The following is a 17,547-nucleotide window of genomic DNA, read 5'->3' as shown; positions in this document are numbered from 1 at the left end:
GAAGGGAAACATTTTGCAAAATTTTGTCATATGTAAGTATCATCTGCCCTAGCTGGCAATGCCTCTGCAATGGCACATAATTACAGTGTTTAATGGTCTTTCAGGATTTCCATAAACTTGTATTAACCGGTTTATTACTGAATCATTAAAAGTCCAAAGAGTTATTTTGATGTATGTCACCACATCCACTCATAAGAGGTTTTTACTCTTCTTTCTTTTAAAAAGTTTATGTGGTATTTCTCCACAGAGACAAGCTCAATGACAGATTCCTGGAATTTTATTTAAGTCACTCTCAGGAAATAAAAGCAACAAATGTCTTGGGAGTACAGGACGCAGCAATGCAAGTATCCTTACAAGTTCTTAGAATAATGTAAGCATCTGAAACAAAAGCTCTGGCTTTGAACATGCACAAACTTTGACCAGACAAACAGTTGTATGAAAGCGTAAGTATGTCAAGAAACAATCTCTAGTCCAAAAAGATGCAATCAAATGGAAACTCTACAGCACTGTCACACAGAAAATTTGTTATGTACCAAGGAAATGAATTCAAAACTGAACAACAGTTAAGTGAGGTGCAATGCATGAAAACATCATCTAAGAATGAGACACTGCAATTGAAAGACAGGGAAAGCAGAAAACATCAAGAACAAACATACAGCAAAATCACACAACTGAACAGCAATTTGTAGTGCACCGAGTTTCTTTCATCAAAGAAACACATTTACAAGAACTCTGACAGTTCTCCAGCTGAATAATCTCACTCCACAATTAGACAGCATCTTTACAACAAGTCTAATATACACAGTACAAATATTTCTTTCTAATCATTACCAGCAGTAATGACATGCATATCAGCACCAGCTTAAATATTTCCTCTGCTACCAACAGGTGCAATTAATAGTTGAACTGTAACCTCAAGGTACACTATGTCCAATTCTCTCACATAAAGTCTTCTGCATCTAAAAATCCTGTTACTTTGAGACACACTTTCCTTCATAACTAGCTTTTAGTAAGCCTACTCAGAAGAATAGCCACTAACAGGGATTCAGTTCCAGTATTTAAGGTACATGCATAAACATCCAACTGGGACAAAATTAAGAGATGTAACATATTGTATACATCTGTGTAAATTCTGAGCATGTTGACAGAGGCTTCTCCTCTCTATTCAAACCTTTTGATGAAAAAGATGCAAGGCAGATGCATATATGAGAAGCCCACTGGTTGGATTTTCTGCCTGTATAGTAATGCACCTACTATACAAGCCCTTGCCTCAGAAATGTTGCTGGCATTCAAGGAAGTAATAAGTGATTGAGACAAACTTGTTCAAGGACGGGAAAAGTCCCTCAGTAAAATCAAGCAAAATTGTTATACATTGTGTGCTTTCTTCTTTCTATAACACCAGCACAGCTTCCCTGTGTGTATTTATCATTACTTATATTTGTATTCCATCCTAGTAAAAGATTCATAATTAAATACTTCAGATGGTTTTATTTTACCTGTGTTAGAAGCTTTTCCTTCTCTTCAGTTTCCTCAGTATTCAGAGGCATAGACTCATCTATTTTCTTTTGCTCCTCTTTTTGTACCTGAGCTGCATTTGGGAGGTCAGGATTCCTGGGGACCTAAAATCAGGGGGTTTAATAACATTGCTGCACTACTTTCACTTTTCTATCAACCTTGGTTTACAATTTATAAGCATGTGTTGGGTCTCATGAAACTGACACAGTCCACATCCACTAACCATTTGTTGTCACAGAACAAAACACACCCCAAACTCAAACAACAAAAAACCCAACAGCCCACACCTTGGCTTTCCAATAAAAATATTATTTTAAAATAAGTACCAGAATATTTTCATCAGTATCTACAAAACTGTTGCAAAATTTAAAATAGTATCCTCCAAGACAAAGTGATGTTCAAATGCTATCATTTCTCTGTTTGTTCTTTCTTTTCTCACAAGCTCTTAGTGTAAACTATAGCTTCACCTATAACCACAGCCTTATTCACTTTAAGAAACTTCAATGAAAAACAGTGTAGAATATGTGCAAATGGTAAAATACCTTTTATCCAACTATTAAATATTCCAGTACTGATCTGTACAATAATTCCCAAATGAGTTTTACCTAGATCCAAATCTTATTACTTGAACTCTTCCTCCCAAAAACAGGACTAAATTTTGTCAAACGTATAATTGTTATGCCCTGAACTCACCATTCCTACACATAGTGACTTCGGGATATTCCAAGAGGCAGAGCCTCATCTAACATAAGCTGTCACAGTTCACTGATTTCAGTGGCACTTTCCAGTAGTTCAGGATTTGCTCTCTTAGGTCCAAAGGTCTCTAGTGTTTTATAACAACAGTACAATACTAAGTTCTACCGGGTCTACTGTAAAGCTATGCACACTGACACAGTAAGGACCAGACAGACAACATTATGTAAACAAGGTCTAGAAATATTTTATCTGTCTGTCTCTACACTGATATCAACTTAATATTTGTGACCTTTAAACTGTATTGCAATTCCATACCCCACAACAGTAAACCAGTATCCAAGTAAAGGTTTTGTAGACCTTACATATTTCTGCAGCAAAAGACAAAGAAAGTTAGGAGCTGCTTTTAACATCTAAGAAATTTTCTTGGCTTTGGTGGCTTAAGTTAAGACTGACACATAAAGTTTGGTCTCTACCTGTTTAATACTTTCTGATATTGTTTATGGCTGCATATTTTCTTATGGAAAGTTACACTTTCCTTCAAAAGAGAACAAACTTAATCACTTCCACCACCAGTAAACAGTCATACTGTTTTTCAGATAGCAAGTATTCATGTTCAACCAACCCAGTCTGACAGATTTCATTAATAGGACTGAAACATCTCTCTTTTTACATGCATGTTGTCAACATGAACAATTCTCTCGTCCTTATTTGTTGATGCATTAATTGAACAATTTTTTTTCCCTAAACTAATTATACTTTCTCCAATTCTTATCTTAATTCTATCCTGCCATCTACATAAAGTTCTTTTTGCTTCAAACTAGACTCTACAATACCTTTTGTTTTTTCTTTAAAAATAAAAATTTTGCTTATACTAGTTCTACTCTTCTGCAACACCAGTTTCCTAACCATTGCTTTGCATGACAAGTTTATATTCTCCAGCACATTTTACATGTGATTTCTTCTTGCTGCAATCTGCCATGAAACACGAGGCTTTTAAAAGTTCCATGTCTGGAAGAAGGGGATCCATTTGGTTTACTCAGCCAATACTGGCACAAGTAATGACAATAACATCAAAACAGATGTCCAGTAATGTCAGCAGGGAAGGTGGAAATATGCAGCTAAAGCATAGTATGAAAAAAAAAGTCTTTTGCCTGGTTTTCTTTTTGTTTTAGTAACACAGACTTCTCCACACCTTTAAACATTTTATATCCCAACAAAATGCAAGGAAAATTGATGGGGTTTTTTTACGTTCATATCAACACAGTCAACTTCAATATTACCTTTAGTTACTTTCTGCACAAGATATAAAAAGGTATAATCAAAAAACCAAAAATCATACCCTGGAAGGTGATGTTATATTAGCCAAAAAATCATGTTCTCAATTTAAGCCACATATCACACTTTTTGTTTTGAGGAACAGAACTGTCTTTTTTTGCCTGCTCTATTTTATTGGTAGAAATCCACCACAGAACAAGGCTACATGGGTAAGAATTTTTTAATGAAGCAAGGACTTATAGATGACTTCTGTTCTACAGTGAAACAGAATCGGGAGATTTGAGGTTTTAAGCCATTTCCTTCACTATGAGAAGCACTTTGCGAAAAACAAAATCAGAATGCTATAGTGTTCAGCTGCCATCTCATTTACTTCATCTACCTGTTGTCAAGGTTGCAGTAAATCTGCAAAGAGGAATACAAATACATTTCACTAATTTGAAGAGGAAAAAAACAGCTTTACCTTATATCCTATAGTCTTACGATAATAGAGAATTTCTTTTTCCAGAAGTTCAAATAACCGTGGTGGGAAAAATTGGAAATCCTGAATATTTGGTTGTTTTGGAGGTCGTGGAGCCTTCAAAAATGCAGACATTAACATTATATAAGCTTGATTATCATGCAATTAAACTGCTATAATTCAGCAGCAGTTGCAACCTATCACTTTGTAAATTCATTCATTTTATTACCAGTATAGGTGAGAGCAGAGGATGCGTCGTGGGAGAGGAGGAGAGTAAAACAACAACAGAAAATGCCCTTCTTACCTTTGGGACTTTTGGTTCGCTGACACGTAGAGCTTCTCTGAAATAAGCATCAACGGCGTAATTAGCTTTACGTTCTCGTTTCGGAGGCTCTATCCATTCCATCATGCTCAGCTACACACAGAATTGAATAAAAAGATATTAAAATAACTATGCTTTCCTGAAGTCACAAAAATGATGATGATTGGGGCACTGCAAAATAGGACGGTATTTTTGTTGTGCTCAACAATTTGGATATTACAGAGCTCCAAAAAAAAATCTATAAATGATAGACAATTATAACACAAATTTAAACACAAAACAGCTAACAAGACAGTGCAGTAAACACAGACATTCTACTTCAGACACTTGATTACAGCTGTGATTCCTTCTATGACTCCATCTACTGAAACACAACAGAAGGACTGGGGACATGGGCTCTGTATTCTCTAATATCTTGTGACATAAATGAATTGCTTCTTCTCTAAATATCATATTGAATAACCTCTACAGAGGCTACCTTCTTGGCTAAAAAAATTAAACAACCTTTAGCAGCAAACTGATCTTTAATAAAGTAGTTGAATTCAAGTTAGCAAAGGATACTTTCAAGACCTGGCTTCTTATAACAAAAATATCAACAAAAAGAGAATCTCATGTGTATATATATACACATTCTACTCTATTCTCATCATTTTTTTTTTGTTTCCATATGTTTTGTCAAAACTGATCACAAATCTGGGCTAGAACGGCATTCTGTAGTTAAGTAAGTTCATAGATCTGATTCCACTCAAGAAATTCAGGATATCCTGACTACATGTTCCATACAAAAATGGAATGCAGAGCTAACATTGTGAGACTCTGAGTAATATCTCTGTTTGTATGATCCTTCTATAATTAGGCAAATAATTTTGCAAACAGTCCACATTAAGTCCAAGTACCACATATAAAATCATTATCTGGTCTGGTTTTTCCCCTTAGTTATGTCACAGTAAAATAATACTGACTGCAGCAGTATAGTAGGATGCCACATTGTATTTTTGCTGCTGAAAGGATAAAATTTGAGCAATATTATCAGATTTTTACCATCAAGAAAAACAATAGGGCTGAAAGCTAATTTCACAAAAATTCAGAATACCCATGGTTCTGCAGAGCTACGTGATTCTTTCAGTAGGTCCTTATTTGTCAAGAATAACCTTTGCATTGGCCTTTATACTTGCACCTCTATAGTCTTAAAGGTCTTAAGAAAAACTACCTTTTGTTTTTCTCTATAGTCTTCACCTTCAAAGTTGTATAAGCTCATCTCTGTGTCCATAGTGAAATTTCTTAAGGAGCTCTCCCCCATTTTCTGCAATCGTTCGTTCATTTCAGCTGTCTAAAAACACAGAAAGATGCTGTTAGCCTCACTCACATGATTTTATCTTTTCTGAAAAAAAACCACCAACTTTCATCATCATTAAAACATTCTCAATGTCTTTTTCTGTTTTAAACTTTAACTTACATTTTTTTTCTTGTAAGGACAGACATTTATAGTGCTCTTCAATTTTGAACTATCTGACTTCAAGACTCTCCATTAAACTAAACTTACTATGCCAGGATGCAGCTCCTACAACTGTAGGATCTAACTTTTAAGTTTAAATGAAATTTATGCCCAACTCTTTGGAGCTGAAGAGGTAGTTTATTTTTTGACAGAGCTACTTCTTCCCTAATAAAGTTCCATAAAGGTTTTGTGTCCATTAAAACTGGTGGCATAAAACTTACATCTTTCTAAAAGCTCACAAAATAAACAGTTCTTAAGATATGGTGCACACAGTCTCAACTTTGAAAATAATTATAACTCGCTAATTCTATTCCTTCCAAATTTTCATCCCTTTAAAATATTTACAGATAATAAATTAACAATTGGGCATAAAATTAGATTCAGAAATTAAATCTGATTATGTATTTTATGCATAGATAGTTCATGTCCAACACATTTGTAAATCCATATGAAGCTCTTCTCTAACCTTCTTTTCACCTCTTTCTAAAATAGTGGTTATGTCTTCTTCTGTCAGTTCACTGTCTTTGGAAGCAAAAACATGTGTGGCTCCATGACGGATCATCTGCAGCATTTCATCTTTTGCCAGTTTGTTAGACTGTTGGTCTATGAGCCTTCCTAAAATTACAAGAAATGTTGAAAGTTATAACCCAAGAATTCTAGTAGGATCATGTAAACAGTGGATTTTTTTAGTTCACTGGTAGAATAACAAAGTGAAAACAGAAGAATCATACAGAAAATATTACATTTCACTGGAGCTGAAAATAAACGGCAATCGGGACCTTCAGGGAAAATTTTAAAAACAACATTAGATCAAGCCATAACAAAGAACGTTTCACGTTCAGATAATCCAAATGTTATGTTTGAGATCTTATTCTTACAAAGTTAGCTGAATTTTAAAATCAAAATCTTATTGCAAGATGAAAAATAGCAAAGTATTCTATAACAGCCATTAAGAAACACCTAAGATTTTTCACATCCACTTCACTGCTTTCTACCCAAATCTCTGAATATTTTTCCTGAAGTTTTAATTTCTGTCACAACATTTCACTTACCCTATCTCATCTCTTCACAGACCATCAACATTTTGAATATCATCCTTTCCACAGCCCACTCTTTTAGAAATACAACCAACCTTCAAAACTCAGCTTAAGAACTTTAGTTTTTAACTAACTCTGCTTCCAAGGGCTTCTAAGCAAAGACTTAGAAAGCAGTTTTAATGCTCAGCAAACCCATCTGTGGCAAGAAGCTCATCTATGTAACTATTTTTATCTGTCATTGGAAATATCTTTTTTTCTTTTTTAGCATATTATAAAAACCAAGGAACATCTATTCAGCTGTGGTTCACTTCCATCAGAGTCTTAACATAGCCTATGTTAAGAAAAAAGTTCCATCTGAACAAGTGAATAACTTGAACTCAGAGTTCCTTAGTGTACTGCTATTATACACAAGGCCTGCTTTCTCTATACTGTACATGTGTACATGAGTACAGAGTGTATTTAACCCATACTTTAAGGGGCTGAACATTTTGTTGCAGACAAACATATATAGCAGTTGATACCTTGTTGTATAACTATAGAGTCCAGTCTCAGTTTTATTTCAGCTCTTTCTACAATCCTCTCTTCAACAGTATTATCAGTGATAAGTCGAAACACCCGTACTGGTTTCTTTTGACCAATACGATGCGCACGATCCTAACAAACATAAATCAATGAGTATTCAGCAATAAAAACTCACAAGTAATAGACAGTTAACTTGCAGACGCAGCAGACTGAAACTAGCATATATTTCTTGGTTCCTTGCTTATTTGAGAGTATATAAAAACAGGAAAACAGTGCTGTGATATTTACTTTTAGCTGGCTATTGCACCTTTTAAGTACAGATTGTTCTATAGGAATAAATGCATCTACCTCACTGGAAATGAAGATAACTGAAAATCTGTCTAGACAGCAACTGAGAAGTGGAGATACAACAGGACATACATGCACACATCTGCACTGCTTTCAAACTAATTCTCTCACTTCACATAGGTATTGAAACTTTGGCATATTAATTCCATGGGCAAAGTCCATGTAGCCACAGCTTCAATACCGTAGTAGTCTCAAACTAGCTACATTAAAGCATCAACATAACACAAGTACAATACACAGCAAATGAGGTTATATGACAAACATATTGTACTTGTTTGTACTGTAACTTGTGCTTATTTTCTCTGGAAAACACAAATAAATATTATTTTGTCCTCTTAAATTGAAGAAGTTAAAAAAATGGCATTTGAGCTGTCAGTACCAAGATTTTCTGACTGTCCTGCAAATGAGAGTCATTAAATCTTTTACTCCCCTGTATAATATTCATTTCTTCCTGAAAATTCTACTGAAGCTCACAAATCACACCTATCAGCTTACAGGAAGTCAGGCTACTACTGGAAGCCAGCATGCTTATCGAAAGGATGAGTTATTCACAGTAAGTATTTTATTTATCCAAGTCTATTAAAAAAAAAACACCAAAAAACTAAAAACTGCACAGAACAACTAATCCACCCTCCAATCATGCCAGAAGCATCATGTGATTTTTATTCCATGTGAAACAAATCATAAATTTGATTTTTTTTACATCCAGCACTCAGAAAAGATATTAGTATCTTTAACCCAAAGGTAACATTTTTTTCCCCTGGCAATACCAACAAACAATTATGCAGAAAAAGGCAGATTGCAAAAAGTTGCCCAAAAGGAACAAATATCAAGCTGCATGCTATTAATTTGGCAACAGTCCTCTTATTCATTTACTGTTGTCTTCTGGAAAGACAGAATTAAGAATCATTATATGGAAAAATAATACTGATGTAGTATCATGACAGAAGTAATCTTAATTATAAAAATCATTAAGACAGATATCTACAGAGAAAAATCTACAGTTTCCACAACAATCTTGTTCATGCCCTTTTTATTCAGTTCCTTAGTTTCTGGATATTAAATTCAAAAAGTGAAGAAAAACAACAATGATAACTTAAACAAATGTGTGTTAGGGAGTTAACTTACCATGGCTTGGAGATCTACTTGAGGGTTCCAATCTGAATCATAGAGAATAACCACATCGGCAGTTGCCAAATTAATTCCAAGACCTCCAGCTCTGGTACTCAGCATGAAAATGAATTTACTGCTGTTGGGAGCATTAAATGTGTCTATTGCTTCCTAAAAGAGAGAATTGTTATTCAGAGTTTCCAAGCTTCCAACAGGTTGATGGTTTTTCCATTAAATATTTTTTAATTTAACAGAATTTTCATACCAAAACCAATTTTCTATAGAACTAAGAAACGGAAGGTTTGCACAGGTGGAAAAATCCATTCTGAGTCCAGAAGCTATTACATTTTTCATTTAATTGAAAAAAATTCAAACCTCCTTTACTGTGAGACTTTGGTTAGGAAAAACATATCCTCCTAGCAGCCTTTTTTGCTTTTCTTGAAAGAATCATGTCACAAGTATATATCTATGCAAATCATAACTAAACAATCTAATATGTAAATCAGAGACATTTCTTGTTTATACACAACTTTCTTACCTCTCTCTCTTCATGTGGTGTCTGCCCATCAAGTCGGCAGTACTCATATCCACGCCACATGCAATAGTCTTCCAAAATATCCAGTAAGCGAGTCATCTGACTAAAAAGCAGAACTCTGGAACCTGACAGAACAACAAGGTTGTGTTGTTGGGTTTATATTTGCACATCTATCTTATCATAAAGCTTACTATAAAGCATGAGTAAGAATTCATGTGAAATACTCTGTATCATGCCTAACTTACTCAAATAAGTCTTCTGAGGTTACTCTTCTGGTATTTATTAAATTTCTCCTCAAGAGAGGTTATTTGATATACAGAACAAAGACACAGTTGAAGAAACAGAACACTTAAAACCATGGTAAGATAATTAGCTGACTACCCATGTGCACAGACAAACTAATCTTCTCATTAGAAATTTTCTTCAAGACAGCAGAAGTTCTGCTCTTCCTTTCCTTCTGCTTACCCATTATAAGCCTTCCTCATCATTCCTGTAAGATTTCCTTCCTTCCATGTGCTCAGCTCTACAGAAAAAATTCTAGAAAAACTTCACTGAAAACACTGAATGCATTTGCTGGAGGAAGGTCAAGAATACAACTAAGCAATTTTTGGAAGGTAGTTTTTCCCAGTACAAGCATTGAGGTTGCCACTGTTCATAAACAGTACTCACCTTGCTCTCTGAGTTTTGCCAGCAGTTTATCCAGAACTAACATTTTACCACTGTTAGTGATGAGATGCGTGTCAGTGGTGTAAGGAGGGCCCGGCTCAGCACCATCAAACAGATAAGGATGGTTACAGCACTTCCGCAGCTGCATCAGAATGTTCAGCAGCCGCATCTTATCCATTTTCCCAGCTGAATTCAGGATATCAATATCTTTCATCAGGATCCTTGTATACCTAAAGTTTTACAGCAATTTAAACAACACTCTGGTTTTATTTTACATTTAAAACATGAACAAAGCCCTGCAGTATCCCAATAACTTGTTTCTGAATGTGGAAGTTTGCTTTGTTTACCTAATAATGAGCTATATTATTATTAAACGTTGCAAAAACATCTAACAATAAAGAGTTACAAAACCATACCTAAAGAGGAAAGGCAGTTTGTCTGTGAGCAACAATAATCTGTCACTTACTGGGTCATCTCACACTTCCATTTTAGGGCTACAAAGTGGATTAAAGATAGTATTTATTTGACTGAAACAGCTACACCAGACCCAGCTCCTTTTCTTACATCTCTTCTCATTATGTATCTCCTCAAGGTTTTATTTCAGTTTCAGCCCAGACTTTTATCAATGCATGTATACTTGCAACAAAGTAAACTTAGTAGGTACATGTATATGAAACTTAGTAGGCACAGTTTTTTTCTAACAAAATTAAGGAAGAAAAGTTGTTCATGCTCTCTTATTCCCACTCCTTTTCCTTACCCTTCTTAAACTCTTTTATAACTTGTGCATCTTTAAAAAAAGTCCCCAAAACAGCTATAAATAAGTTTCTCCATCTATCATAACATGCAATGACAAGTGTTTTTTTCTGATAAAGAAACCTACTTTGATGACAATAACTCACCATTCTCTCTGCATTTTGCTGAGCCCAAGATAAATTTTTACTTCCTTCTTTGGAGGCAAACTCTTTTCTACTTCAGCTTTTATGCGACGTAATAAAAATGGCTTCAAAACCTACACAAATTAAGAGGTTTTGCATAGATCAATTACTAAAATGGATTGTTTCAAACACCAAACTGATTCAATTATCTGATATTTATTCATAAATAATCAGCACTTATTGCTGTCACGGTGATTCCTTGAAGAAAGGTTCTGCTCAAGTCTGCAAAATGAAGTTCTCCGCTAGTAGGCAAAGTTCACAAGTAAATATGTAACACTACATACAGATTGCCGTATTCATCCCAGTTATTATCCCAAGTAAGGGCCAAACCCATAAGCTTATAACATCTGTTTATTACCTTCCAACATAAGCTCTGTTTCATTTCCACTAGCAACATATAAAAAGCACACCAACATTTCAAAGTTAAGCAATGTACGTTCCTTCTGACTTGCTTTTTTACTGCATGATGAGAAATGTCTTTTATCTCACACACAGTCAAAGGTAAAGGTATGCCTTTATTCAGACTACTGTGACGTCTGCCAGTGTACTACTCACAATAAATGGTTTAAAAAACTTTTCACATTTTATGTATACAATTATTGTTTGAAGCAGACAAAAGTTTAAAAAAAGCCTATCTATAAGTTCCAACATTTTATTCATGAAAATTCTGTTGGGCATTTCTGAAAATCAATCCTTCACATTCATCTGCTCAACTTCAAGATAAATGAAAAAATAATCTGTTTTTCACATGGTGTATGCTAACGATGGCATGTGATTACAGCTTTAATTACTTACAGCATGAAGTCTTTCTACAAGTTTCTGATCACCAAGACAATTTTTAGTGTCGAACCATGAATCAAAATCCTGTGGTGAGAAACAACACAATTGGTACAAACACTTTTATCATCTGTAGTTTTAACAGACATGTATTCACTCTCACTTCAGAGTGTGGCATAAATCTTGAGACAAATGACTTCTATGACTGAAAGAAAGAAATCGGTCTGCAATTCTGTGCCAGCTCCCCAGGACTTTATAACATTTAAGTCAACTGAGCAACTCCACAAACAAAATACTATTTCTCTGCTTAATTTACAGGGGTTTTCCATTCTCATTACTGCAGTGTCCAAGTTCTTCCCCTTAGTGCTTGTGTAATGATGATGTAAAAAGGGAAAAGAAAAAGAAACCAGAATCCATAAGTAAATGAGATGGACAACAGAGCAAAAATAATGGAGTAAACAATACAAGTGCAAACAATGAACAATGAACAGCAGAAGTGGAGAAAGATGACTGAAATTTTACATGAAATAAGGGCTTACACCTATTTGGATGCTTCATTCTCTATTGCTTTCACAAATTTAGTTCCACTCTGCATAATTCTTGCACTTAAGTATTACATTTGCTATTTTTGGTCTGAGGTCTTATCTGCATCGACTTTATGCACTAACTAGGTAGAGAAAAAAAAGTAGTCTACAGTTAGGTAAGTCACACAGCTTCAATCAAATCCAGGTCCTCCACATGATATGTGTCTTACTAAGCTGGTCATCCTTCTCTTCTAGAGGTAGCAGCCTGGGAATCAAAATAACAAGACTGTACTTCCCAGCCTCAACTTACATCTGCAGAATTGAAGACATCGGGTAAGAGAAAATTGAGTAATGCCCACAGCTCATGGAGGTTATTCTGTAAAGGAGTTCCTGTAAGCAGCAATCGATTTGTTGTCTTGAACTCACGTACAATCTCTGACAACTAGAAATACAACAAACAGTTATCACCAGAAAGTGCATTTAAGCATAACAAATTTTCATCAGTTTCTGAAACCTGAAACAATGTCAATTAAATTCAAGATACTGAGCTACCTCTGAAATTCATATTTACCCCCAACAGCTTACAGCTCATACTTTTTTAAAATGTGCTAAAATCAGATGGAATCTTTAGTGCCAAACTGTCTTCAAACTATGAAGCAATTTTGAATTTACCTTTGACTTCTCATTCTTTATTCTGTGGGCTTCATCAATCACCAGGTATCTCCAGTTAAATTTTTTGAAGACTGATTTCTCTTTAATTACCATTTCATATGAGGTAACACAAACATCCCATTCACCAGGCATCATAACATCACGGATAAAAGCAGCCTAAAGCAGAACAGCTGAATTAATAAACACTTCAAAATATGAGCAATTTCTATGGAATTCAGTCAAACTTATCTCCAACCAACACTCCTGATGCACTAAGCTAGCACTCAAAAGAAGATTTTGAAATACCTTTTCAGTAATTGAAAGTTGCTCTATGAAAAGAATTCAATCCTTTGTACTTCAAGCAGACATGTCATCAGATAGAGTTAAGCAAAACACAGATTTTCTCCTATTCAAAATTAAATAGTTACTCTTCAATATAGTTTTTCTGTAATTTAGACACAGTACATACTACCAATAGGGGAAAAAACATCTAAACCAACTAGTCCAAGCATGCAGTCCACTCATGTAGCCCAATCCCATATTCTCTCTTTCCTAAAGATCTCCCTCCTCTGTCTCATCTCTATTTTGTAAGCAATGCTTATCTAGGCATAGAAATCATTTTACATTTAATCTTACGGAAAAGCCATACATGCAAGTCTCCAAGAACTTACTTAGTTTGGTACACACATCACCCCAGCTAGTAGAGCTGACAGAAATGTTGAGGTCCATAGCCCTGAAGAGCTACCTAACAAAGGAGTGTCCTGTACAATACCGTGCACTGGGTTACAATGCAAATGTAAAATCAGAGGTGCTTTAGCCACCCACCACAGAACAGAAAGATTAAGTAGAAAATGAGGAAAAGTTATGATAAAACAAACATAAAACTCTGAAAGCAAAGAAAGTACAAAGTGAAGGTGCATGCTTCCTTTCAACACAATTCTAATTACGTTTCACAGACCAGCAATAAACACACTGTGGTACAAATGTTATCAGACTTCAAATTACAACAATCTGCAAATGCAGTACAGTCAAATCCAAGGCTACAGCACTGGAAGGAACTGTCTAACTTACTGGCAGAATCAGTAGCTCCACTCACCAAATCACAGATTCATTTAGATGGGAAAAACCCTTTAAGATCATCGATCTTGTCCCTTTTGTTGTGAGGGGCCCAAAACTGAACACAGTATTCAAGATGCTGCCTCACCAATGGGGAAAAATTCCTTCCCTAGTCCTGCTGGCCACACTTGTTTCTGATACAAGCCAGGATGTTATTGACATTCTCGGCCACTTGGGCACACTGCTGGCTCATATTCAGCTGGTTCTCAACCAACACCACCAGGTCCTTTTCCACCAAGCCGTAGTACTACAGATAGCCATGCAGTCCATATGAGGAGCCACAGAATTGAAAGGAACATCCAGCTCGCTGGCCCCCTTCAAGTTAGAAACACATCCTATATCTGTTTTAAGGCCTTCACTATGAAAATTAAAAGCTCTACAACAGAATCCCAGCTACAAGGCAAGGCATGGACATAAGACACAAGAAAAGACTGGCAGAAGTCACCTAAAAAAGGTGGAAAAAAAACTTAACAAAGTGAAGGCAGTAAAGGAAAAAGAATCAACACTGCCACAATGTAAACACAGAAGAAAGAAAAAAATAGGTGCAAAAACCAAAGAGGAAGACAACAGAGAAAGTGGTAAGTCAGGCAGCTGTTATTTTGGCCACATTTTATTATTTCACTTATTGATTTGCTTTTTTTTATCTCGTAGTTACAAGTATAACATTTTGCATTTCAATGCCAATATAGCTAAAGATTACTAAAAAATTTTGCAATGAAAGAAGTAGCTTAGGCAGAATTCCACATACCCAAATGCTCTTTTTTGGCAAATAGCATATACATCTTTGAAATGCAGAGCACTTACTCTGGCATCTTTATCTCCAATAAGGCAAACAGCACGTAATGATGGAACCCAGCGCTTGAATTCGTTCATCCAGTTGTGCAAAGTTGATTTTGGAACCAGGACCATGTGTGGCCCAGGAATGTTTCGGTAATGCTTCAGATAGCCTAATAATGCTATGGTTTGCAGAGTCTTACCGAGACCCTGCATTGACAAAGAGAGGGGGGAAAGAAACCTGCTGAAATGCAATACCATGCAGAAAGTGTCAAACAATTTTCCTGCTACATAATTCTACCACTTAAGTTGTTTAAAGCAAATTGCACAGCAAATGTTCTCAATATGATTTCTTTCATTGCATTACAATTCCAGTTGTGAAAAATCTGTCATAGAATGACGTACACTACTGCACATACATTAAATACTACAGGCACTTTAATGTTGAATGTGATTCAGTGATTTCCATAAAAATTTGAAAAGATTACTGCTTACCATTTCATCTGCCAGAATGCCATTAACACCATTTTCATACAATGAGATCATCCAGTTCAAACCTCTAACCTGATAATCTCTTAGTGTTCCTCCTTTCACATCTGTAAATGTAAGATTTCTCTAAGTAGAAAAATACTAATTCTAAATAGAAAATTTTACTTGCTATTTCCTTATATCTAAGCAATCAGAAAGCCTTCAATACAATACTTACATGAAGGGGACTCCTCAAATCGAATACACACATTAGATGTCTTCCGACTCTCTGACAACAGCTCTTCATCTTCTTCTTGCTCTGTGCGCCTGTGACGATAACTGAAGAAAGAATCCAAGATGCATGCTTATATGAAACAATTTCAAAACACTGACTATACAATCAAGAGAAACAGTTATTGACCTATAATGGGTGTGTTCTAGTACCCTGATCAAAATCATAGTATCCTGTTAATAAGATATCCCTTATGGTTAATTCCAGCTTTAATTAAAAAGGCTGATATGAAGCTCTCTCCTGCAGAGCCATAACTATAATCTGACAACAAATATCATGAGCTCTCTAATGTCCTGTTGAATGAGCAACACAAAAATATAACACACATCTCAGTGGTGGCCTTAGAATCAATGACTTAATAACTATGGCATTACAAATAATCACATATTCAGCTAAAAAAACTCATTCAAAACTACGAAGTAATGGCATTTTGTAAATGTTCAACAAAAACTAGCTGCTTGTTGTGACAAGTCCCCTCAGAAACACCACATGCAGGCTATGCCTGCATTACTGATTAATATAGACTGGTAGAGTGAGATACTTCGTGCTGAGGATCCAACATCCACACTACATGCACGTTATCTTGTTTTAACTTGGTCTAGCTCCACTTTGGTCCTACTGATGTGTCCACTAGCTGCTGGAGCATGTCAGGTACATATCTGGAATGCATCTTCTAGTTCAGCATCATGCAAAAGAAATTCAATTAAAGCAGTCCTCAATACGGACCAAAGCACAGTAAATGGCAAGAATCAGGGAATTTACTTTAAAACTGATCCAAGGTCATACTAACAGCAATGGATCAGCACACATACACCAACCAGCTTTTAAAGAAATTATCATACACCATTAATAGGAAAAGTTCTGGACTTACTTAAAGCACAATCTCTACGATACTAAGTGGATAATGTTACCATGCATAATTTGTTTGAAAGAATAAGAAGTTGGAAATAAAACATACTCTCCAGCTGAAATCAGACTCTGTTTTTCATCTTTCTTCATCCGTGGACGACCCAGTTTAACTTTCAGTGGAGATGTTGGTGATTTTTGTGCTGCAGGCTGAATAAAATGTGCAAAAAGCTCTGTCTGCTTCAGGAGGAATTCAAATCTTTTTGCTCGGTCTGCTTTCTAGTTTGCGAAGTGGGGAAAGAAATAAAAGGAGAAAAATCAAACATTTGTTAAATTCATTAAAAATGTATTTTTATTCAAAAAATACAATTCAGATACACCTGAAAGCAATTTATATGCGAAAAGACTGACAAGACCATCTGCCTATGGTTAGCCACCTCAGAGGGTTACAAGCATCATGAAATAGGTCTTAAGCAGCTTCAGCTTATAGCTAAGCATGAATTGCTTCAAAGCACCAATGGTAGCACATGGTAGTTCAAATGATCCTTTGTGAATACCACAGTGATCTGGAAGATGCAGTAGGACTTGAAAGCCCCATCCCAGCAAATTAACCTCATTCAAAACTCAAAGATTAGTAAAATAACTCAAAAACAGTTTACTTGTATAGATTGCTTAAGTCTGCATGGCATACCAGTGACTGAAGAGATGCTTTAAATGACTGTCAATAAAAGATAAAGAAAAAACTAAGGTTCTGACTTACAGTAAGCAATGAAATCCTATCCCTTTTCAAGTTAGCAGCAAATCTTCCATCAGTTTCAAGGCTATCAGGATTTGATTCAAGATAACAATGTGAAAGCTCTGGTTTTAGAAGTATGACTAAAGCATTGGATGCATGAGCTCCATACTGTTTTCAAGGAAGCTTGCAAAGTTTGAAGTCAGATTTCAGATTTGAAACATTTCAGTTTTGCCTTATCAATGAGCTGCATGCACTTCACTATATAAACACAGCAAAACATGTCCTTCGCTATATTTAGAAGACATGTTTTATCATTTTTAAGAAAAACATAACATGCAAATGATGACTGTAATACTTTAATACTGTACTACTTAAAGCAATTTTCACATGATCTCATTTACAGATCTTGATGTAAGCTACAGAAGTGAAACTGTTGGTCTGTATCATAAT

General features: G+C 35.4%; 1 protein-coding gene across 4 annotated transcripts in view; it reads right to left on the bottom strand.

Annotated features, from left to right (window-relative positions):
* Positions 1-17,547, bottom strand: part of SMARCA1 (SWI/SNF related, matrix associated, actin dependent regulator of chromatin, subfamily a, member 1) — a 35,917-nt gene that overhangs the window by 11,565 nt on the left and 6,805 nt on the right. For 3 of the 4 annotated variants that reach the window (XM_062006307.1, XM_010199961.2, XM_062006308.1), the window contains exons 3-19: positions 16,474-16,640; positions 15,462-15,562; positions 15,251-15,351; positions 14,786-14,965; positions 12,887-13,042; positions 12,525-12,656; positions 11,709-11,777; positions 10,878-10,987; positions 9,982-10,208; positions 9,316-9,437; positions 8,796-8,948; positions 7,319-7,451; positions 6,227-6,375; positions 5,476-5,595; positions 4,248-4,358; positions 3,947-4,060; positions 1,497-1,619 (exon numbers count right to left, since the gene is read on the bottom strand). In XM_062006307.1, coding sequence (XP_061862291.1) covers positions 1,497-1,619; positions 3,947-4,060; positions 4,248-4,358; positions 5,476-5,595; positions 6,227-6,375; positions 7,319-7,451; positions 8,796-8,948; positions 9,316-9,437; positions 9,982-10,208; positions 10,878-10,987; positions 11,709-11,777; positions 12,525-12,656; positions 12,887-13,042; positions 14,786-14,965; positions 15,251-15,351; positions 15,462-15,562; positions 16,474-16,640 — 2,268 coding nt within the window. Of the gene's footprint in view, positions 1-1,496; positions 1,620-3,946; positions 4,061-4,247; positions 4,359-5,475; positions 5,596-6,226; positions 6,376-7,318; positions 7,452-8,795; positions 8,949-9,315; positions 9,438-9,981; positions 10,209-10,877; positions 10,988-11,708; positions 11,778-12,524; positions 12,657-12,886; positions 13,043-14,785; positions 14,966-15,250; positions 15,352-15,461; positions 15,563-16,473; positions 16,641-17,547 lie in introns of those variants that run through there. The other variant, XM_062006309.1, reaches the window with a different exon arrangement.

This window comes from Colius striatus, chromosome 13 (genome assembly GCF_028858725.1).
Source record: "Colius striatus isolate bColStr4 chromosome 13, bColStr4.1.hap1, whole genome shotgun sequence".
Taxonomy (NCBI): Eukaryota; Metazoa; Chordata; class Aves; order Coliiformes; family Coliidae; genus Colius; species Colius striatus.
Note: the sequence above shows the minus strand (reverse complement) of the source record. Positions and strands in the feature narration are given on the sequence as shown.